At 37.1% G+C, this 24,548-nt stretch overlaps 1 protein-coding gene across 4 annotated transcripts in view; it reads right to left on the bottom strand.

Moving 5' to 3' along the window:
• Positions 1-24,548, bottom strand: part of NEK7 (NIMA related kinase 7) — a 157,918-nt gene that overhangs the window by 48,462 nt on the left and 84,908 nt on the right. For all 4 annotated transcript variants that reach the window (XM_055319173.1, XM_055319176.1, XM_055319174.1 and 1 more), the window contains exons 3-5: positions 22,642-22,782; positions 9,161-9,223; positions 7,480-7,590 (exon numbers count right to left, since the gene is read on the bottom strand). In XM_055319173.1, coding sequence (XP_055175148.1) covers positions 7,480-7,590; positions 9,161-9,223; positions 22,642-22,782 — 315 coding nt within the window. The remainder of the gene's footprint in view (positions 1-7,479; positions 7,591-9,160; positions 9,224-22,641; positions 22,783-24,548) is intronic.

Raw genomic sequence — 24,548 nt, 5'->3', positions numbered from 1 at the left:
ATGTACAGTCAACTAATATTTGACACTCAGCTAAGAATACTTGATGGAGAAAAGATAGTCTCCTCAACAAATGGTGCTGAGAAAACTGGATATTCACCTGTAAAAGAATGAAACTAGACCTCTATCTTACAGCACTCACCAAAGTTATCTTGAAATGAATTAAAGAGTTCGTCTAATACCTGAAACCATGAAACTCCTAGAGGAAAACAGGAAAAAAGCTCACTGACATGGGTCTTCGCAGCAATTTTTCAGAAAGGACACCTAAACCGTAAGTAGCAGCAACCACAAAATAAACAAGTGTCACCATATTAAACTACGAAGCTTCAAAGAAAGGATGAACAAAGCAAAAAGGCAAACTACAGAACGGGGAAAAGATGTGCAAACCATATATATAAAGAACTAATACATCTCAATAGCAAATAGTAATAATAATCATGTAATTAAAAAATAGACAAAGACCTAAATAGACATTTTCCAAAGAAGATATATGAATAGCCAACAGGTACATGAAATGATGCTCAAAAACACTAGTCATTAGAGAACTGCAAATCAAAATCACAATGAGAGCCTGCCTCCTGCCTGTCAGAATGGCCATCATCAAAAAACAAAAGATAACAAATGCTGACATGGAACTCTTGTACAGTTTTGGTAGACTTGTAAATTGGCACAACCACTATGGAAAACAGTATGGAGGATCCCTAAAAAGTTAAAAATGGAACTAGCATATGATCCAGCAATTCCACTTCTAGGAATAGGTCTACAGGAATGAAAACACTAACAAAAAAGATATCTGGCATCCCTATGTTCATAGCAACATTATTTACAACACCCAAGACACGGAAACCACACAAATGACCACTGCCAATGAATGGGAAAAAAGAAGCTGTGACAGCTTTTTTATTTTTTTCAGATATATATATGAAAGAACATTATTCAGCCATAAAAGAAAACAAGAAAAACTATTTGCAACAACAGGCATGAACCTTGAGTGCACTGCACTAAATAAGTTAGAGAAAGGAAAATGCTGTATGATTTCACTTAGATGTAGAATTTCACACACACACACACACACACACACACACAGCAGATTTATGGCCTCCAGAGACAGAGGGTGGGCAGAGGAGGGATTGGATAGATACTCATTTAAATCAGTAATCCGTATTTCACTCAAAAAAAATTCCAAGTATAATGTTGATTGACTTCTTAGTCAGTGCATATGAAAATCTTTTGGCAGATAACAAACTTCTGAGTTACCCCTAAGAGATTTATTACATTGGGTTATACTGTGTTTTATTTGCATTTTACCAAAATAGAGGTCTTTACAAATATAATGTTAAAGATATGTACATTTTTCTTCTGCCTCAAACTAAGAGGTAATTAGAAATCTAAGAAATTATATGTTGGAAAAATGGGCTATGAAAATTTGAAGCACATTTTAGCAATATTTCTATTGACAAGCTAAAAAAAGCCAAAGTTTTTATTTATCTCTTTCTGAGTTTAGTCTCTCATCTTTTCTACACTAAGCTCTCTCCATCACCAAATATGTTTCTTGATGTTCAAAGAGTGAAATAAGCAGTATTAAAAAGGCTTACTGCAAAATGGAGCATCTACTGGTTCAATTTAGGGTATGATAAAGAAAATACGTAGTATATAAATCACAACTTGATAAACTGAAATGTTTTTTAGGAGTCTGTTTTCCTTTAAAATTCTGATTACTGATGATAAAGAAATATATGATGAAAAATTCTAGATTTCCTTTTATCCTAAAACTCATCTGGGAAGTATTTCATCTGACCACAGCCTCAGGTATTCCTTTGTCACTAATTAGAGAAATACTGAATATTTCAACTATAAATTGCTTAATTATATTTGTCAGCTTGCTCTAAACCAATTAATTATTTACTTGTAAAAAATCTTTGATGCAATGCTATCCAGAGGTTCATTTCTGGAATACAGACCAGGAGCTATATTTCCTCTCTACCCCAATTAAGCTGAAGACTTAAGACAGTGAAATATATTGTTGTGATGCACTATGATTTACAATATTACCCACCATAAAGAAATGCATCATTTTCTTACTATTCAAGTATCTACTACTGTCCTTTATGAAGCATTAAGTCACTGTCATGTTTCTTCACAAAAGAAGTTCCTATGACTTTTCCCCTAATGTTGCCTCTTTTTTTTTTTTTTTTTTTATTTATGATAGTCACAGAGAGAGAGAGAGAGGCAGAGACATAGCCAGAGGGAGAAGCAGGCTCCATGCACCGGAAGCCCGACATGGGATTCGATCCCGGGTTTCCAGGATCACGCCCTGGGCCAAAGGCAGGCGCCAAACCGCTGCGCCACCCAGGGATCCCAATGTTGCCTCTTTTATACAGAACAGCTTATAGCACAAATAGGAGTGTCTAGGAAAGAATTTTTGAGTTTCTTAGGGAAAAAAATTACCCTTCCTGCATCAGCTCAGAACACCATCTTCTCTCATGTCAGTATACTGGTAAATTATCTTAGCAACTCCCCATGAGACCAGAGCGAAAAAGCATGAAACCACCACCCATATTCACCCAGGGGCCCCCGGAACAGAGAAGGGCAACAGAGGTAAAAAGAATCAACTTGGAAGGGAGCGAGGGAGGGAGGAAGGAGATAATCACCTTTTATGAACTCGATGACCACAAATTTATTGAGTTACTACTATGAGCCAGGCACCGCCCCAGAAACAGAAGGTGTCTGCACCTTCTACAGCAGGTGTTTACTGAGCACCTACTCTGTGCAGAGCTCTGTCCTAAGCACTAGAGATATGTGAGGTCACAAAAGAAACTCAGATTCTTCCGTCTAAGATTCTGGATCACACAGTTTTAGTAGATCTTGACAAACATCTTTAACGTCAATTAGGAAACCCAAGCAGGATTTTAAGAAGAGGATTTTCTGTTCTTTTTTCCCCCCACTCCTTCCTCACCTCACTTAAAACCTGATGGAGAAACAGATTTGAAAAATGGGTGCTGGGTACTGGAAGATTAGTTTAAAAGCTCCTGCTCTCCAGGTAGGAGATGGTGATACTTCAGGGAGAGAAATGGAAACAGAGCTGGAGTGGAATATATGGAAATCATTTAAGAGAAAAATAAACTGAACTTGATGATAGACCAGAAGTGGGAGGTAAAGGAGACAGAGGTGTCAAAGAAGAGTCCTGGGCTCCGGCGTGCATGACTGGGCAGACTGGTGCCAAACTTCGAGTTAGGAAACGTGGGAGGAGGGCAGTCTGTGGGGAAGATCATGAATTTCTTTACAGAGGTGTTGAGCTAACATGAATTCAAAATTAAAAGACTGCTCTAGATGGAAGATAAAAAGTTAGAAAACAAGCACACAGAAAGGAACTGAATCCATGGGCAGGAAGGACATCAACTATGAAGCGAGTATAAAGGAAGAAGGAAAGGTTTTTTCAAAGCCAGGACTGAAACTTTTGAAACTCTATCATGAAGGACCAAGAGGAGAGAATGATCCAGTTAAGAAGAATCAGAGCATCCAAAGAGGCAGGAAGGAAACCACGGCACTGTGGGACTCAATGAGCCAGAGGAGGAGAATTCCAAGAAGGAGGGTAAGAGAAGCAGCTGAGACATTAGGTAGAAGGAGCACTGGATGAAGTCCGCTGGACTTAATGTCCGAGGTCATTCAAGAGCCATTTCTTGGGGGGTTGGAAACAGGGTCAGGAGTGAGTGTCTGTGAGAGAAAAACAACCAGAACAGTATGAAGGAAATGGCAGGTGGAGGTGGGGGGTGTTGGACTTAGGTCAGGACGGTCTTCTTTCATCATCCTACTTAAAATAGCAACACCCCTCTCTCCTCATTGTCCTTCTTTATCATAAAAGACATACATAAATGTAACCAGATATGAAAGTACTCTACTCATGTGAAACTTCTTAGTCAAAATTTCTGTTATGGCCATTATGCTGAGACTATTCTAAGATCTACAGGTTTGGCAATGTAACTTTCAACCTCCGAGAGGATCTGGGAAATCGGACCCAGACTCTCTTATATCTTGGTGAGGAAGATGAATGTACCTACAATAAAGGATAGGATCATTTTTTTAAAAGATTATTTCTTTATTATTTATTTGAGAGAGCACGTGCTCACGTGCATGTGAGCAGGAGGCAGAGGGAGAAGGAGAAGCCGACTCCATGCTGAGCAGGGAACCCAACCCAGGGGCTCTATCCCAGGACCCTGAGACCGTGATCTAAGCTGAAGGCAGACACTAAACTGAATTTAGGGAGACTAAATTCCCCCCAGGGGCCCCAAAGGATAGGATCATTAAAGGCTTATACAATAATGTCTACAAGATGGGAAGGAAGAATGATATTACCAATTCTCTAAAGAACTACTTCAGTTCTATTGAAGTACAATAAATTGTTCTATAAACATGCAACTTATTTTAAGCAATCATTTGATATCTTTAATTTTTTTTAAAGTCTCCTAAGTAAGCTTTCACACGATAGATACCTTCAAATTTTAGCCAGAAGCCCCAAGGATACTTTAAGAGTATAGTTATCAAGTCTCTAACAGTGTGTTACTATTCATTACCAAACACAAAGATCTGAATAGATCTTACTATATCTGCAGGGTCAGGTGATTAAAAAATTCCTTGAAAACGTCAACTGAAAAAAAAAAAAGAAAACGTCAACTGATGGCCAGAGCCATTTAAATATGGGAGGTGAGTTCATCACCACAATAAATATAAAAACATGCTGACAAATTTTGCTCTCCTTTATTGGCTTAAGAGATCTGAATCTGCTAAAGATGCAGACCACAGGGCTTCTTCTGTAAGGCACTGTGATCTTGCCCTAGTTTTCTCAAGAGTACTCTTCCAGGGTAAACCCATGGGCTCCGGCATGCCGTGGCAACGGGCCAGGGACAGCAATATGAAAGTGTGGAGAAACAGTAGCAAAGAAAGAAAGCTAGACCAGAAAAGAGCAAAACCTTTAGACGACAATCAAAACTCTAAATCAATGATCTCTCAATCAGGGGCAAGACTCAATAACTGAAATTGTTTATTTTTTATCTACCTTCAGCTCAATGAAGATTTGCCTCTTTGCTTCCTACTGTAAGTATTTAAATAACTTGTGCTTAAAGTTTAAGCCAAGAATTGTAGATTAGCTGTCTCTCTTACGAAGACTATCTACATTTGCTTTTATATGTCTCATCTTGATAGCGGTTTTAAAAATCTTGCACTTGTGTTTGCAAGCCTTTTTAAAATTAAAATCACTTTTTTTAATTGTTCATTAATTTGCAAAGACAGTTTGTACTAGTGGTGGGAAGTCCCTAAAACAGAAAATCAGATAACCGATTAGAAGTGAGTCACTCTCACCATGGGACTTTAAACAGAGTCAGCTCGACAGCATTCTGTGATAAAAAAAATATATATATATTACCTCTCTGTTGTGTAGTATTTTTATATTTTACAAAGCAATCTCAAAACTGCCTCCATCTTATGGATGAGGCAACTAAGCCTACGAGAAGTTAAGTGGCTGACACTGCACTCATCACGCTGGCGAGCAGGGTTCCCAGCTACTGCTAGAGAACCTGTGAGCTCCTGGATCAGAGAATCTGTCGAGGCTTTGTGATGGAAGGCAAATTGTGTATGCATCGACATCTTTCTGGGGAGAAGGTCAAGGGTTTTCTTCTGATTTTTCAAAGGAGTTCTGTGATATAAAAATCTTTCAGGGCCACTAAAGGAAAACAAACACATGAAATTTTGCATCAGATAAACCCTAATTTCAAATATCAGTTCTTCTGTTTACTAGTAATGATGACTATCTTCTCCAAGTGTCAGATCGACCCCCAGAATCCTTTTGAACAAACAGCAAATACAGTAATATATATAAAGCATCTAACATTGTTTTTAAGAATGCCTTACAATAACTCCATGTAGCAGAGATTACAGTTGTGTTCCATTGTCTGTTGAGAGACTGGATATACAGACAAGGCCCAGATCATAGAAAAACAGAACTTTGAACCACAGCCTTCAGCAACCCGACCAGAAAGCCAACCTTTAATCCATCACAAACAACCAAGGACGCCAGCCTGCTATGTCAGGTGTGCAGGAAGCCAGATTGCTGTCTCCAGTGACAATGCAGGAAGCTAAATAATAACTCTATAACAATCAGCCCCAAGTCCAAGTGCCCAGGACTTGATTAATAACTGACAGCTTCCCTAATTTTTGTCCCTGTACCTGCAGATGAGATGCCCCACTTTTAAGCAGCTCATGTAAAGCTTCTGTATGCCAACAGCCTCTAAACAGGTCATACCTAAAGGTTTATTTTTCCCATTATAAAGATTTTCTATTTCTCTGCCTGCCTGTGAATCTCTGTCAAAGCATTAATGACAATGGTCGACTCCCTTGCTACAGCAAGCTCCGAAAAAATAGTCTTGCTTTTCTCATTTGGTTTGTCTTCACCAATTTCCGTCTTGCTCAACATGTCTTCCTGAGTAAAGTTTAGCTTTAGTAATTAAGGTTTAGCATATGACCAGCCAAAAGAAGGCTATATATGCCAGCCTCCCTTGCAGCTACGCATGTTCATAAGACTAAACTCTGGCCAAAGGGATGAAGCTAAAAATGTGTGGCAGTATTCAGTAACATGCCTCAAGGTACAGCCAGCAAGTACTCTGTGTCCCTACATGCCTAGGAAAGGTGACTTGATCAGCTGCAAACAGGCTTGGTTTCTGAGAATTTGATAGATCAGAGCTGCCATAACAGCCCCAGATTCTTATGAAACAGAGAAATAACAATAGTAATACAGCAGCAGCTTCCATTTGAATAGCCTTAGCATGTGTGAGACACAGTTCTCATGTCTGAATAAATGTCAATTAATTATTTACAACAATTCTATGAAGTAGAATTGTAGAATTTTCATTATTTTGTTTTTGAAAAACTGTGGTACACAGAAGTAACTTCCCTAAGGACAAGCAGTTTTTAGAACACTGAAATTTGGGGATTTCTGTAACTTGTAGCTGAACTTAAACCCAATGAATATGCTCTTGGAAAAGACAATTAAACTTTTAAGTGGTTGAGTTAGGGTTTGATGTGCAAGGTCTGAATGAAAAGTCCACTTTATTCTTTGATGAATCCCTCGTAGGAACAGATTAGGATTCACTAGATTGTCTTTCTGTCCCCCTCTGCCTGATGTCCAAAGATACAAGATCAAGGGTGGTCTGCTCAGAAAAATCAAGTTGTGAAATTTTAACTTCAGCTTACAGAAGACAAATCTGTTGGTCTACTTCCAAGCTGATTTCAGAGTGTTCACACTTCTTAGTTCAGTATCACCAGGTAAATCAGGTTCATAATCACTACTATTTATCATTCGTTACACATTTACCACATGTTAAAGTATTGAACTGAGGTCTTTAAAGTTTCAGATATACCTGTATCTTTAAAGAGCAATTCTATCAGAAAAAATAAATACTTAGTTTAAAAAACAAACAAACAATGCCTTACCTTTATCATTCTGGATAGATCACCAGCATCAGCTAATTCCAAAACTATGTTAAGTTCATTATCTTCAATGAATGATGCATAATATTTAATTACATTTGGATGGTTGAGTTGCTGATGGAAAAAAGACACACACACACACACACAAAACGGGTACCAGAAAGTTTTCTTACTGTAAATTCTCAAGAATCACTTATAGTTTCCTAAGAATAAACTCAGTTACTGTTTTGTACTTTTAAGTTATAGAAATCTTAACATGACAGTGTATTTTCTTTAGTGAATTTTGAAACAAATATTGTAATTATTGAAAATAATATTAGATATCAATTAATTTTAATATTTTATTAGAAATAGAGTAAATTATGCACTTAAAATTTTTTAAAGTATGTGCTATATCCAATAAATATATAAATATAAACAAATGGCAGAAATACAGCATCAACTGCTAAAAATCATATCTTTCAAAATGGGCACTGTCATTAATGGCACTCAATGGTAAATAAAGTATTCCTTTTCACTCTTATTTTCAAGTTGGCTCTATCCTTATGTAACTGCAGCCAGTGATTTAAAACAAAATAAAAGGACATCTACTATACTCTATAGGTTTTACATCAATTAATATAAATATACAGAGTTTTAAGTTTACCTATAGGTTGATTTGTTAAATGATCCTAAGAAAAATTTCACCTTATAGAATATATGCATCAGTCTATACACATTGATAATCCTTTTATATGATTTGCTTTCTGTTCAATCTTTAAGCAAGTTAACATAAGACAAATAGTTTCTCAAAGAAAACTATTCAAGAATTCTCCCAGAGTATATATACATATGATTTTCTTCCTTCTACTTACAGGTTTTTCCTCCACATCTTCTATGACAATATATTTTATTTCTCAAATAACAATATATATATATATATATATATATATATTTATAAAACTGTTACTTCATGGCCCAGGAAATAACTACAACTAACAAAACAGATGGAAAGCATGGTTCATTTTGATCTGACTCTTATCTTCTTTGATAAACTGGATTCATTTTAGGCACAAACAAAAATGTATGGCATAAAAAACATCCAAGTCTTATCTAACAGTTAAAAATATAATGTAAGCTACAGCATTTCTCAAAGGAAATTTTACTAGAATAAAAGCCATGCAGAGATAACTGAAATTTCAAACATATCCTTTGAGTGGATGAGAAACTGAAAAGCTAATTCTGACATACTCTTTACAACATCCTTTCTAAGGATGGAAAAAAAGATACAGAAATATTATATAAAGCTTGTGCCCATTTGGATCAGTTCATATTCTCAATATATTACATCTTGAGATAATACTGATATGCATTTGTTATTTAGCCTTTATAATATGTCTAATTGGGACAGTCAAGAAAAAATTTGTTTAATGTTTTATGCCCATTTTCTCTATTTCCTAGTTTCAAATGGCAGGGGGAGAGGGGAGCTAATCTTACCTAATGTTCAGATTAAATTATTTTACAATGAATCCAAAAAATAACCACATTCTTCCATATACTGAGACACAAATTTATATAATGTTACTGAAAACCGGTGTGGCATAAATTTTAAAAATCTTTTTGCTTGTAAGTGTAATATTTTCATAAATCACTTTAATTAACATGCTCATCTATGTTCAAAATAGTCAACAATGTGTTTATTTACCTTAAGGAGATCAATTTCTTTGATACAATCAGCACGTGCTTTGGCATCCATTAAATCAAATATCTAAAAAGAGAATCCAGAATTATTTAATAAAACAATAATCTGTGGTTCAAGACGCCATGTAAATAAATGCATTATACTACTTTACATGTAGTTATATACATGCTAAGAAATTTTCTTCCCAATTAGCTTTCTAGGAGCTCTGAAGGTCTTTTATCTCCTGTTCCTTCCAAAGGCAGTGAGTAATAAATAAGAAAAGAGAACTGTTAGATATTTCAAGTCTTCGGTTCAAATGAAACAGAATGGATGTTGTGATCATAATACAATAAAATAATAGCTAATATATATGAGACAATTAATATGTGCTGAACATATTGCACTAACTACCTCATTTAATTGTCATTTAATGCTTAGGAAGACAACGATGTTAGTATTCCCGTTTCACAGATGAGGAAAAGCTTAAGAAACAGACAAAAGTTCACACAGCTAATTAATGGAGTTGCCTGGATTCACTCTCAGAGTTACCCAACTCTAACCCAAGCTCTGAATCATTATCTACACAATCAATGTCTAAAAGATCTAAATGCATGGGATAGCACTCCAAGGAGATAAAAAATGGTTCTTTGGAGAGAGGTGTGACAAAGCCTTACCCTTTTTAAGGATAAAGCACAGACGTACATACAACACATAAACATATACAGTCTTATCTGTGGAATTAAAATTTCATAAGGGAGAGGAAGTAATTAAGAAAAACCATCTGAAAAGGCTCCTTGAGTGTGATAATGAAAAAAAAGGTTGAGAAATATCGGTCTGATGTGAAAAACATAAAAATAATGTAATCAAAGGGATATTTAGGATTCTCTGGTAACCAAGAACTCTGAATGTTCTAAGTAAATGGAAAATAAACAATAAATTTAAAAAACCAATATACCAAATATTGTAGAAAATATCTGGATAAGTTAGTACTATGAGCTGATGAAAACCCTACTGACATAACAAAACAACTTCAATGACATTTAGAGTCATCAACTTGACCAAGTCTTCCTGATTCAGACAGCCGGTATGTTCCAGGAGAAGTAGGTGTGTAATTCAAAAGGAGCAGCACAATCCAAGGCTTTGTGACTTGAGAAGTTACTGAACATCTACAAGAAGGTGTAATCTCTTTACATACATATGTGGCTATCATCTTCACCATGTTCTTATGAATTAGGTAGCACTGACTCCAATTTAGAATGAGGACTCAGGTTCAGAGAGATTAAATATGTTTAGCGTCATAAAATCAGTGACAGAACAAGAACTTGAATCCAGATCATTCCGGCTCCAGAGTCTGCATTTTCTTCAATGCCTCAGGCTGTTGTGAAGTCTAACACATATACAACTAGCTAATAAGTACTAAAATATATGTATGTGCAGAGAGTAATATGAGAAATCTAAAGAAGGAATCTCCATGTGAAGAGTGGTAATATTAAAACACATGGGTAATATTAAAGCTGAACGTTGAAAAAATTTTAAGATCCTGCTACCCAGAAATAACAGATACTAAGGCATAAGATTACATAAGGAAATATAGAATATGCAGATACAATTACAATTTGTAATACACCACTTTTACTTGTTAACATTCTAATATCTAAACACAGGCGTATTTCTAATCTTCCCCTTCCTAAAAAAAATTAAGAAGCATAAATAAAAATTTTAAGCAAAAACAAAAAAACAAACCTCCCTTTCTTAAAGGATCTTAGCTTTTGCTCCTTCCCTTCTTGTATAAATTTTTGTGTGTGTTGGAGAATGAAAGTAGCAGTCATATGCAAAATGACCACACATTTTCACCTAACACCACAGCAAATACTTCTATTTCTATGCATCCTTCAACTTTATTTAATTTTCTAATGAAAATTTTGAGTATTGCTTATGTTTTTCAAGTGTTAATGTATAATAGCTAAGAACAGCAAATTGATATCTGAAAAAATAAAAAAATTCTATATTATTTAATGGGTGTTTTATTTTTATTTAAAAAGATTTTATTTATTTACTCATGAGAGACATAGAGAGAGGCAGAGACAGCAGAGGGAGAAGCAGGCTCCCTGTTGGATCCTGGGACCCTGGGGTCATGACCTGAGCCAAAGGCAGATGCTCAACTACTGAGCCATCCAGGAGTCCCTATTTAATGGGCTTTTTTAAAAAAGATTTATTTGAGAGAGAGAGTACGTGGGTATATGTGAGAGGGGGTAGGGCAGAGGAGAGAGAATCTCAAGCAGACTCCCAGCTGAGATGCAGGGCTTGATCCCAAGACCTTGAGATCATGACCTGAGGCAAAACTAAAAGACACCGAATGGACTAAGCCACCCAGGTGCACCTCCCTTTAATGGTTTACAAAGAGAGGGAGATAAACTAGATGGCATCAGATTTCCTCCCACTTCATTCAAACAACAGAAAAGGAAATGTGTGTGCTAGTAACGTGTATCAGAGAGTGTGGCTTCACTTTTCTCCATTAGCAGTAAATCTAACCAGGCTGACCACAGTCAACTCATACTACTATGACTTCAGATGGAGTGGAATAGTAAGGAATGAAATGAAATGAAAAAAGAAAGGACAAATCACCATCACAAAAATTACATAGAATATCTACTAAGAAATTTTTTGTAAACATCGAACCCTCATAGATATCAAACTTTGGTAAAATGAGATTATATTAGCTATAAATGGATACTAATAGGAGGAGAAAAAAAATGAACTACCAGCATTAAAGCACAAAGAGAGGGATGCCTGGGTGGCTCAGTGGTTGAGTGTCTGCCTTCGGCTCAGGGGCTCACGTCCTCAGGTCATGATCCTGAAGTCCTGGGATCAAGACCCGCATCAGGCTCCCCACAGGGAGCCTGCTTCTCTCTCTGCCTGTGTCTCTGCCTCTCTCTTTGTATCTCTCATGAATAAATAAATAAAACCTTAAGAAAAAAAAAAAGCAAGCACAAACAGTATAACGCTACTTACTGAAGGAAAAAATTTCATATAAACATAATCCTTTTCAAGAGCATCATAGTTTTATTCTACAGGTAGACAATTAACATAAATAACTTGTTAATGTTGTTGCTTTCTTTTATTCACAAAACCATGTCATTTGTCATCAGATTTTATTATAGATATAAATAAGAAAACGAGCTTGCAGTCCTTCAGATGCAGTCCTCCAGATGCAAGCTGTCAGATGCAGATTGCAGATGCGTACACAGAACACAAACACACAATCTAATAAGCGCTACTTGTACAAAGTGATGTGAGAACCTCAAGGAAGTGGAGTATGGCTGGCAGGGATTAGCTGGGCAGGACTCATATATGCAGGAAAGCATAATTCACTTCAGCAAGATCTCTTATAGAAATAAGTAAAATCAAAAGTTTATTACTGTAAAGAAAAAAGCTTTACACTTAGCAATTACATAGAGAAAAGCCATTCATTCCCCAAACTGCCAAATGAGGCTCGAAAATTTGATGTTACTAATGTAACATGTTAAATAATACTATATATTAATGTAGACAAAATTTTGAGCTTGACATTAGTTACAGTTATGAAATACACACACACAATATTTATGCCTAAAAATCAAAATGGCAAGAGAAAAAACAGAATACCTCCAAATCATGAATGCTAATGCTATGCTCAGGACCTACTAGTCACAATGGACTTGAGATAATTCAAAGAAATGCAGGGAAGAACAAAATTTTAAATGTCTTTGACCTTGAAGAAATTCCTGAAAATGTTTTTTAAGAAGAAAGGGAAATTCTGGTGCTAGTTATTAAAATGAAGAAAATTACAAACTTGGAGGCATGTATAAATTTAATCTCCCAATAATCAATGTCTCTATGATAGGAAAAATATTTAAAAAGCAAACACTTGTGAATGAGATGAGAAAAAGATGAGTACAGGAGCTTTAGGAAACCCTAACTAGACACAAGATACTAAGGTAGAAGTGTGCTTCATAGAAACTGTGAATTTCTAATTCAACTTACAATTAAATAATTTAATATTACAAATTAATTTCTATTTTTAAGTGAATTCTTAGTAATATCAAAGTCTCCCCTCAGTCACTGAGAGATAAGTGTTCCTGGCACATCTGAGGCAAAACGAAATTCTGAACCAAATACATTTATAAATACGTTTAATTGGGAATTCAGCAGTATCTTATCTTTTTCTCTTAGCCAGGAAGTCAAGACAAAAATAAAAGCTGGATCTTTAGATTAAATCATTCCCAGACATAGATTCAAGACTGTCTGATTTCATGACCAAGAAAAAACAACATATAAGGGGGGAAAAAAATCTGGATTTTGTGAAAATATTTTTCTTAGAATATTTACAAGCTTATCTTCAGACAGCATCTTTTTGAGCTCTACTAAAGATTCTTTGGGATTTTAAGCTATATACTTGGTAAGAGCAAAGTTAACAGCAATGTTTAGGCAAGTGTTGGCTAATAAATTCTTGGTACTTTCTGAATCACTTTAAAAGTTTGTTTTGTCATCTAAATTTTGCCAAAATTTACTCATGACCAATCAAAGTAAAAAGGGTATCTTTAAGAGGAAAATGAGGTCTTCTAGTAATTTAACATAAATATCCTTGAAAAGGCATTTGTCAATTTGTTAGAAGAAAAACACTTAAAACGTAGCAATGAAAGTACTTAAAAATGTATATTAAAAAGTTTGAAAAACGTGGTATATCTCACTTTAAATAAACCTATTTAACCTATTAACTATTATAATGAAAATCTTACCCAGATTATCTCCTGGGCCTCACCAGCTTTACAGAGCCTGAATAAATGAACTGAGCCACTTGTCCTTAAATTGAGTCCCTGTATTCTAAGTGACAAACCTCAGTTGTCCCTGGATTATGCCCTTCTTCATCCCAGTGTTCTTGCCTCTCTTGACCTGGTGCCCAAATGCTTCCATCCCTTTATTCCAACTGCCCGACGCCTGTATGGACCATCCTCTAACGGTGATTGGAGTGACAGGAGAGGAGGTCTAAGGAATATTTTTGCTATTAGCCTGCAAATTTCCGATTCTCCTACATGCTGACTGGTAGGCAGACTTTCCCTTACAGAACCTCTCTCTTTAATTTGAAGGGATAGAGGATGGTGGGGAGGGGAGGGTGGAAAATCCGTAGCAGAAGGATTGTGACCTCTCTAGATATAAATCACAAATCACTGAACAAGTTAATCCTAAATAACTGAAGTCTCTACCACTAGCACTTCCCTGAGTAAATAAAGATGCACTCGGAAGGGTGGGGAGACAGAGCTGGAGTGGAGATGGGGGCACAACTTAAGCGAGGTGAGTGCAGGAAGAGTTCTACACAGACGCCAGAAACCTTTCTCCCTTTAGAACACCAAGCCCTGCGATTTAGCTTCTGTCCACCTTCCTCTCTTAATACAGCAACACATTTGAACTGCAAATTACAAGATAGTCCTCAATTTCTTTCTTGTGGATTCCTTATAGTCCTGGCAAATGATGGTATGGAACTAGGTATCAGTGTGTGGCACTGATTATTCTTTGACTATTAAAAACACTTTTGTTTCCAAGGAAATGCCTTTTAATTCAACAGGCTAGAGGTGATCTGACTTCAAGTGCATAAGGAAGCCTGTTGAGCAAGGCTTCCTTATGAAAAAAAAAAAAGAAGAAGAAGAAAAACTATCAAAGAAAATTCACTTTTGTTCAGATTTTATGAGAGCTTCAAGCTCAGCAGAGCTTAGTCAGGGCTTCTACAGATGAAGAAGGCACCCTATGGAGGTACACAGGGCTGTGAGTGAGAATGTGGCTAGAGGTGAAGTGAATGACCCAAAATTAAAACCATGAGAAATGATCCAAAAAGAGTAAGGAAAAGAGAAGTGATTGAAGGGGATGGAAGAGGGAAGCCACTGAAGGGGACAGAAGAGGGACACCAGAGAGGGAGGAGAATCTAGAGTATGGAATCTCAGAAAGCACAAGGGGTAAGTTCTAAGATGCTGCAGGCAGATGTTGAAGCAACAGATTGTACAGAGATGTCAGTGAGAAAGTCAGATCATGCTATTACAGGCAGAGAAGGCAAGCTGATGTAGGAGAAATGGGGCAACTGGTGAAAATGTCTCCAAGGAGGCAGAAAGGAAAAATCCCACCCAAGCACAGGTAGGATTAAAAGAATCAGAACAGCTCTGTGATCTGACAACACAATGGACACAAAGACTGTTTCGGTCACAGGAGATGGCATTCTCGACTGATCATGAATGTATTCGAGTGGAGGCTGAGGCTTCAGGGTAGCAGTTCTTAACTTCCACCATGGATATTATAATCACCTATCTGCGGACTTGAGGTTCTTCTTATCCTGTGGTTAACACAGATGCAAGTGGGAAATGTCAGAGACTGTGGTCCAAGAAAACCACAGCAGCGACAAGAACTCCAAGACATACCCTGGACCCTTCTGTGCTATGGCACATGGAACAATGGTTACATGTGAAGAGAGAAATGAAGAAGTACACAGTGCAGATTAACCATGACTGGGGATTAGCAACACAGGGAGAGATTCTAAAGTAGAAGCATCTGCAAGAGCTGACAAAGGCCCAACAAAGCTAACAACTGAAATCAGACCTTATATAAGAGGTCTGGGGAATACAGCATAGTGCGTCCATGGTAATCAAGATGAGCTCAAGGAACAAGTTTTACTGCAAAGAAGAAATGGGAAAGAAGTGGTAATTTAATTAGGGAATTTTGAGAGTTTGAGGCAGAATCAGTACTGTGTAGGGTACGACCTGATGATGGACTAAGAAAGCTGACTGAGGGCCATGGAGTGGAGGCGTGGTGAGAAACCATGAGGCCTGGTCTCAATAGAGTCAACACAGCACCCAGCAGTGGGCAGAGGAAAAATGAGAGCTAGGTGTTAAAAACATGAAAAAGAAAAAAAAAAAAGGAAAAGAAAAAAGAGAAGAGAAGAGAAAAAGTACTTTAGATTACCAGAAAAGGGATAAAGATGGAGAAGAAAAATTTAATTGGATGACACTGGTTTCAAAGGTGGAGGAATGACAGGTGGTTGAATGTAGAATGCGGTCTGAAGCGGGAGGGGAAGTAAGCCCTAATGAAGAGGATTCCACTGTGCCCCAAGTCAAGAAAGAGAAGCATGTGATACTGGAGAGGGTTGTGAGGAAAGAGCAAATGTCAGAGGAAAGGCAATATTCATTTAAAGAACAAAAACTATAGAACTATTTGTGGAAAAAAGGTCAAACGTACTACCTCGTAAAACCTGCCTCCACGTGAAAGCTATCCTATGACTCTATTTGCTTTTACACATTCTTTTAGTTCTAATGTTTACAAAGTTTTAGAAATATCTTATTTTGTAATTTTTGTTTATATTGCCAATAATATTATTTATTTAACAGCTAAACATTTTTCAATTAATAATGTTTGGCCTTGTTATTGCTGTGTATGGGAGAGGGCAAATCCACATTCTACGCAGCAGTCTGTGCAGTCTTTAAAAAATATACCACATTTTATCATCACCTGCTTAAGCTCCTCCAATGGCTTTTCATTATCCTTATAAAACATAGAACACATAAATAGTATATAGACCTCTCTTCATGGCCTACAAAAAAAAAAAACTCTCAAATTCTTTCCTGCCATGCTCTATAACCCCATGCTACTTCCCTTCCTCACTCCACTCATGGGGGTCACAACTATCTGTTTTTAATATATTCTAAGTCAATCCTATTGTCCAAGGCTCTTCTCTATGCCTGTAATCCTATTCCTGCTCTTCAGATGGCTGACTCCTTATCTTCCACTTGACTTTAAATTCCACATCCTCAGAAATGTTTTTGCTAAACATCTAAAAAGCCCTCCTTCTGGGAGCCTGGGTGGCTCAGTGGTTGGGCGTCTGCCTTCGCCTCAGTCATGATCCCAGGGTCTTGGGATTGAGTCTCACATTGGGCTCCCCTGCTTCTCCCTCTGCCCCTCCTCCTGTTCATGCTCTCTTTGTCTCATGTTCACTCGCTCTCTTGACTAAATAAATGTCTTAAAAATATTTTTAAAATAAGTAAATAAAAATAAAAAGCCTTCCTTCCCCCCACCTAATTTGTTTGTCCTATCTCATGAGTCATTTCCTTCTTTGCTATAATTATTTATAATTATATAAATCTTGAACTCAATTATTCTATCTCAGTGCTGAGTACAATGTCTGCCACACAGCAGGTCCTCAGTAAATAATAATTGAGCATATCAAAAATCTTCAACAGCATAAATAAAAAGTTACTTCAACTCTATTTATTCACTGGGTTTAGCCACTAGAAGACGTTTTACCACTTAAAATTTTTAAGAAAAACCCATACAACCAAAACCTACATGTTAGCATAATAACAACCCTAAGGCACCATAAAATGCTAAAGAAAAAAACAATGTGAAACATCAAAAAAGGACAAAGGACTGAATTATTTCATGGATGTCCATTCCCTCATTTAAATATTTTAATGTTGATAATCTATTTATGCCCTGTGTGGGAATTCATTGTAACTGTAAAATATTGTTAACTAAAATGCCCTATTCTCAAAAACTTCAATAAAACTAAAAATGTGCTCAATTTCTTATATGCCTAAGATAAAATTGCACATACAATAAATATAAATATAATTAAGGAGCTTTGGTTTTTTTAAGACAAAAGCCTGTGTCTCCTTAACAAGTAAAACAGCATCAATTACTAAATGCTTCCTATTTTTCATTTGTCCAAATAACTATTGGGAGGTTCAAACAAAATCTATAGAGATTATATAATGAAGCTGATAAAAGCTGCAGAATGAATTCAGTAACACAATGAACACTGAAAAAGAGACTACAGAGTTGTAGAGATTATGAACGTATTCTCATCTGTATACACTATGGAAGACACTCTCCTTGCTCACAAATTTTTAAATGTATGCAATCCCAATTTCTAATACATGAAAACATATTAGTTTCTACATTCTAGAAACTAAAATCAACATATGTGGAAAAAAAGCAAGTTCCACTCAATACACTTTAAAAAGTTACTTCTCGACGATTGTTTTATTATCCTAATCAACTGTAAGTAAAGCAATAAACATCAAAGAATATTTGTCCCTTCAGGAAGCTGTTTTGAGATCACCCGTGTATCAAAAGGGTGAATTTGAACAAAGTGCATTATCACCTTACCTTTGTAAATACTATAGAAAAGTACTTTCCATTCTAAAAAAACGTCACTGACAATGGATGTCCCACGGGAAACCAGTGTTATCTGGACATATAACTTAAGAGTAAGCAAAGAGGACTAAGGATCAAAATAGTTCACCGCCTCTTAGAAAGTTACGGTAACAAAGATCAAAGAACTGAGACACAATGAGACCCAAAATTCATACTCTAGTACCATGTCATAAGACTGATAACATACAAATCAATAGAGATTAGGTGGACCAGATCAAAGCAATTCTTTGACAGTCTGCCAACACAAAGAGCTGAGCTTCTGAGACCCAGCTCACCTCCTCTGTGACGCCTTATCCCAATCTCCTCACCCATGTTCCTGGAGGCACTCTCATTACAGTGCCTATCTTGTGATTTTAGAGGTGTCTCTGTTGCACTTCTATTGGAATCCCCATGAGTCCCATTATTTGTCGATCTCAGTAATTCCTGGAGTTTTCCATGCTGACCCCCAAACACAAGGTGATCAATACACTAACACTAGGTGGAATGAGTGAATGGGCAGGACAAAGGGACACATCAAAGAGGGGAAACAGGGAGAGATGGGAGCAACATCGGCACATGGAATTTCAAAAACGTCACATCAGTTAAGACACCATCTTAATTTTGGCAAACAAATCATGATGAGATGTGGGTACATTTTCCCAAAGACTGGTTCATTTTGCCATATACTGTAGGTTCTCGGATCTGTTTATGATTTCAAAGAAGTGATGTGCATTCAGAACACACACTCGTCTTTCCACACACAGGTAATAGGCAAACCTATACGAAAGTCACCAGAGCTTAGGACGCTGGTGCGTTTTTGTTGTTGTTGTTGTTGTTGTTGTTGTTGTTGTTAAGGTCTTGAAAAAAGTGAGGCTTGATGTTGTGGGGCAAAGTAAGGAAATGCCTTGGAAACTAAGCCAAGGGGGGAAAGAAACCCCAACAAACTAAGCTGAGGAATCTGGATGGTAATTCTAACATGTCTCCTTAATGACATGGAAGCAGACAAATGAATCGTAAGAGCAGCACTTCACCCTATAAACTCAAGCAGTGTTGAGGAAAGATTCCAGAAGAACTGGGGACAGTAATACAGCTCTTCAGACAAAGTAACAAGATCCTTAAGGAAATCCAGTATTTCATTCTTTACGAATTTTTTTAAGAGGAGCTAAGATTCTCCAGAAAGGAAGACAGTCTGGTTAACAATATTCTTAAACACCTTTTTAAGCTACAAATATTTTTTTTTTTTTTAGCAAGAAGCGCAAAATGTATTGTTGAGCACACAAGTGTAATACATCGCAGAAATCAATAACACATCTGAAAGGCAAATACATTTCTCCTCATAAAGGTTTAAGACACCATTCCCTAATTAAATAAGCTACGAGTATCTTTACAACATCATTTCTCTCTTTTATAAAGAAGCTACGTTTAAAACTGGAAGATGCCACAATATTAATACCGTATAAAGCAGAGAAGAACTGTATAATCCAAAAGGACAAAAACTAACTCCACATGGCAGGAGATGGCTGTCTGAGGTTTGTCATGGTGTAAAACGGGAGCAGTTGGAGGGGGCATCTAATATTGAATGGAAATATGATTGCCCAAATTAACTCAGGTCCTTTCAAATTTCCAATCAAAAAGAAGAAAAATACTGGACAGACTGGAGCCCAGCCTCTTCCCCTACACTCAGAATCAGTGGGAAGGTGGAGAAGGAAGCTGAGAAGCCTCCAGAGACCTCCAGATGATTTCTCAGTCCATCTTTGGCCTTCCCTACCTGTGGCAAATAGGCAGCTGTCCTCTTTCCAGTCTGTTCTGTGTGCTTGGTTTGTAATTTTACTTTTAAAAGAATGAACTTTGAAGATTATTATTCTACTTGAGTATCCATAGTGACTCCTTACTGTCCTATTCTTTAAATTCCTGTTCCTGGTTTCAGTGCTCTCCGGAATCTGGCCTCGCTCTGATAGCCTCGCCTATGTCCGGATTCCACCAACGGCTCAAACTGACATCTCCGTTCTGTAAACTCCTATTTAAATCAGGAATCCATGCCACAGGGCTTAACATTTAATCATTATACAAAGACTCTTTTTCCACTGGAGTGCAGGAGTAATATGACTAGCTTCATTTTTATTTCCCTCAGTGCCTAGAGATGCAAAGTAGAAATTCAATAATCCCTTTTTTTTTTTTTTGGTTTTATTTATTTATTCATGAGAGACACAGAGGGAGAGGAAGAGACACAGGCAGAGGGAGAAGCAGTCTCCCTGCAGGGAGCCCGATGTGGGACTCGATCCCGGGACCCCGGGATCACACCCTGGGCCAAAGGCAGGCAGGCGATCAATCGCTGAGCCACCCAGGCATCCTAATAAACACATTTAAAAAATGGATCAGAGTTCTTTTCTAATGGAATAATCCTTCCAAGTGTCATCTGCTTCATAAACATTAATATCTGCATTCTATATTTATTTAAGATTTTATTTTTATTTATTTATTCATGAGACACACAGAGAGAGAGGCAGAGACACCGGCAGAGGGAGAAGCAGGCTCCTCGAAGGGAACTGGATGTGGGACTCAATCCTGGGAACAGGATCACGCCCTGCACCCAAGGCAGATGCTCGACCGCTGAGCCATCCAGGCACCCCATATTATATTTTATTAAACTGTCAGTGTCATATTAAAAGAGAGAAGACTGCTACTCTTCTAGGCTACCAGTGAAAAAAGTCAACCTGCCCAACTATGGGAAGTAACTTGCTATTAACTTGCAGAACCAATCATGTGCATCCCCTGTGGCTCATCATTTCCATTCTTAGGCCCAGACAAAAGCAAAATGCTTACATGTGTGTACCAAGAAAAACAGATTAAGACTAGCACAGAAGTACTGCTTCCAACAGTAAACAACTTATAAACAATCCACATGGCAAGTATCACGTAACAAGAGCAACTGAATATGATACAGCAAGTGAAAAGGATAATGTACAGCCACATGCACCAACATGTGACAACACTGATAAAAAGCCCAAAAATACAAAGCAAACAATAAATTCATTTAGAAATATATACAGATGTAGGGAAAACTATCACAAAAAGCAAAGGAATGTTAAACACAGAATGCCAGACATGGTTACCTCTGAGGGAAGGTAGTGGCCAGATACAGCTCAAAATTTTTTCTAATTTTTTTTTCTTAAGCCAGGTTGCAGATATGAGGGCATTTCTATTATTTTTCATATCGTATATGCCACATTAACATCCTTTATAAACACTTATTGTTTCCTCAAAAAAGGTAAGTGAAAGTTGTTCATCTCTGTGATGGCCTTTTGCAAGCACATCGATCCTCTAAGGAGTTACAAAAAGAAAATTGAGAAAACTCTGATCTCACAGGTCACTTCAGAGAAAAGATGTGAGGGCTGCAGAGTAAAATAGGAAAGTCTGTGGGCAGACGTGAACAATAACTACCTTATCTGAAAAATGGGAAGCAAAACTTTATGATGTTAAACAGACTCAGACAGAAAGACAAGTACTTTCTAGACCAGAGGGCAAGTGAAATTAGACTTCCTAGACTTGTTAGAGCAAACGAAACTTTGAGGGCTCTGGTAAGTCCACGCGGGGTAGCTCAGTGGCACTGGTACATAGGGTTAGGGGAGGACTGTGGAAGAGGATCTGGAACAAGATAAATGAATCTGAGTGGGGGGGGGGGGGAAGCCAGGACTGGAGAGCAAAGCTGATTCTAGAATGATACAAGTACAAGATGGAAATTACAAACAGGTCATTGATCCTCTAACTTAATGAATCTTCTTCATTCTTTTTTAAATCTTCCAATAAATAAAGTTAACTTCATTTTTCCTTCATTTATCGCCAGTGTGGTTCTCCACATTAATTTAATACCCCAGCTTAACCCTGACTGCCACTCGCTAACTTTACACAATACATTTTGTAAAATCTATTTTCCTATTGTGAGGCCTATGGCTGCAGCTGAGAGTTACACGTGCAGTCAGGAGCAACTGGTGAGAACTCAAATCCGCCTCTTAAAATCTAGGGTTGTAAAAGCTTTTCTAGGAGCATTTCAGTTATTACTGAATCTAGGTGAACAAAACCAGCTAAATTTTTAAAGCCCAGAAGTAATATTAAAATTAAAAATTAATTTCCACTGTGTACTACACTCAGTTTAAGCTTTTAAAGTATAATTTTTATTCCTTTCTAGCATTCTCACCTTAAGACTGTCATTACCCAGTCATTCAGACATACTCCCTTCTATTTATTATTCATATAGTATAATTTTACATTGATTTACATAATTAAAATCATCTTACCTGCACTTTTTTTAAAGCTACTGGTACTCCATCCAAGAGACAGGCTGCTCTATAAACTTCACTAAATTGCCCGCGACCGATTTTCTTTTCTATTCGAAAGTTGGCCAACGTATTATAGCCCATATCCGGTCGTAAGGCCTTCTGTAATTAAAAAAGTCAGAATAAGTTTTCAGTCACACAATATTCACATAATCATCGATTGTTTTCACATAAGTAGGTAATACCTGTGGTAAGCTTGCAGACATCTATTCATTCAACAAATATTTATTGAGTTATTCATGCTAGGCACTGTTCTACTTACTGGGGATACAGTAGCAAAGTAAACAGATGGTAATCCCTACACTCAAAAGAAAAATCTGGCAGGGATGAAAAATAACAAACAGAGTAAACACGAAAAATACACAGTATGTGTGACAGGAAAGGCTAAAAAGAAAAAATAAATCAAGGAAGAAGGACATGAAATGTCAGGGGATGAGGAGCATTTTGAAATTTTAGATAGGAACTCTATAAAATTACCTTCAGTTCATAGAATCTAAACTCGTCCCACTCAATCTACTGCTCCTTTGATATTTTTCTTTTTCAAAATATCTCTGACTTAAAATAAATGTGTACACACACACACACACACACACACACACAGAGTCCAATCTGCCAACTAATGCACGAAAATCTTCTGAACTTCCTGAGAGCTATTTAACTTCTACAAAGAACATTTCCAGTGGCAGGGACTTTACCACCACAACATTACTTTTTTTCTTAAGGCTTTATTTTTTTTAGAACAGTGCTGGGTTCACAGCAAAATTGTGAGAAAGCCCTTTGCCCCCATATATGCATGGCTCTCCCCACCCCCAACCATAGTGACACTTTTGTTACAACTCACGAACTTGCACTGAACCATCATTATCACCCAAAGTTCATAGTTTATACCTTAGGGTTCCCCCTTGGTACTGCACATTCTACAGCTTTGGACAAATGTACATATAATGACATCTATCCATCATTATAGTATTATACAGTGTATTTTCAGGGCCCTAAAAATCCTTTCTGTACCTCCTATTCATCCCTCCCTCTCCATTAATCCCTGGTAGCCACTGATCTTTTCAGTCTCCATAGCTTTGCTTTTTCCAGAATGTCATATAGTTGAAGTCATTCAGTCTATGGCCTTTTCAGATTAGCTTCTTTCACTCAGTACATAAGTACATTTTTAAACAATGTTTCGCTGTTGTTCGTGAAAAAAAAAAAAAAGTCATTTTTTTCTTAACTAACACTTTTTAGTACTTACTATGTACTAGCTGCCAGGAAAATAGAGATGAACCAGAAATACATTATGCTCTGAAAGAGCTGACCCAAATATATGGAAGAGGCTCTTAACTGCTATGAGAGAAATAATTACAGGGTATCAGGATGGGAGCACATTGTCATTCCTATTTTGAGAGAAAATCCAATTCCTTATACATTTTATCAATTGTCCTGGTTCTTTTGTTCATTTGTTTATTCATGGACTCTTCCACTCATGAAGTCAGTCACAGGGTAAACATTAACGGAGTACCCACTACAGTCACACACTGTCTGCTGAACTTACAATTGGTACCCAGCGAACACTGCCTTTTAGGCTTCTCACGACACTCATCATCTATTTCAGCATCTCTACCCATAGAACAAACTATAACAAAATAGTCTTCGTTTAGTTATCAAATGCCCTTATATCGTCTCTTCTTTGGCTAAATATACATAGACTTTTCAAGGTTCCTGGATTAGTTATGAGGACACTCTTCCAAGCCTCTACCATACTGTTCACATCCTTCTGGATCTCCTCTAGTCTCTGAGCCATCTCGGAGTACACAAGACATTCTTGGGGGGTCTGAGTAGTGCACCCTCTAATGAGACTGGACATTAAATACCTATTA

This window comes from Nyctereutes procyonoides, unplaced genomic scaffold (genome assembly GCF_905146905.1).
Source record: "Nyctereutes procyonoides isolate TBG_1078 unplaced genomic scaffold, NYPRO_anot_genome, whole genome shotgun sequence".
Classification (NCBI taxonomy): Eukaryota; Metazoa; Chordata; class Mammalia; order Carnivora; family Canidae; genus Nyctereutes; species Nyctereutes procyonoides.
The sequence above is the reverse complement of the archived record's forward strand: the minus strand, read 5'-3'. Positions and strand labels throughout refer to the sequence as shown.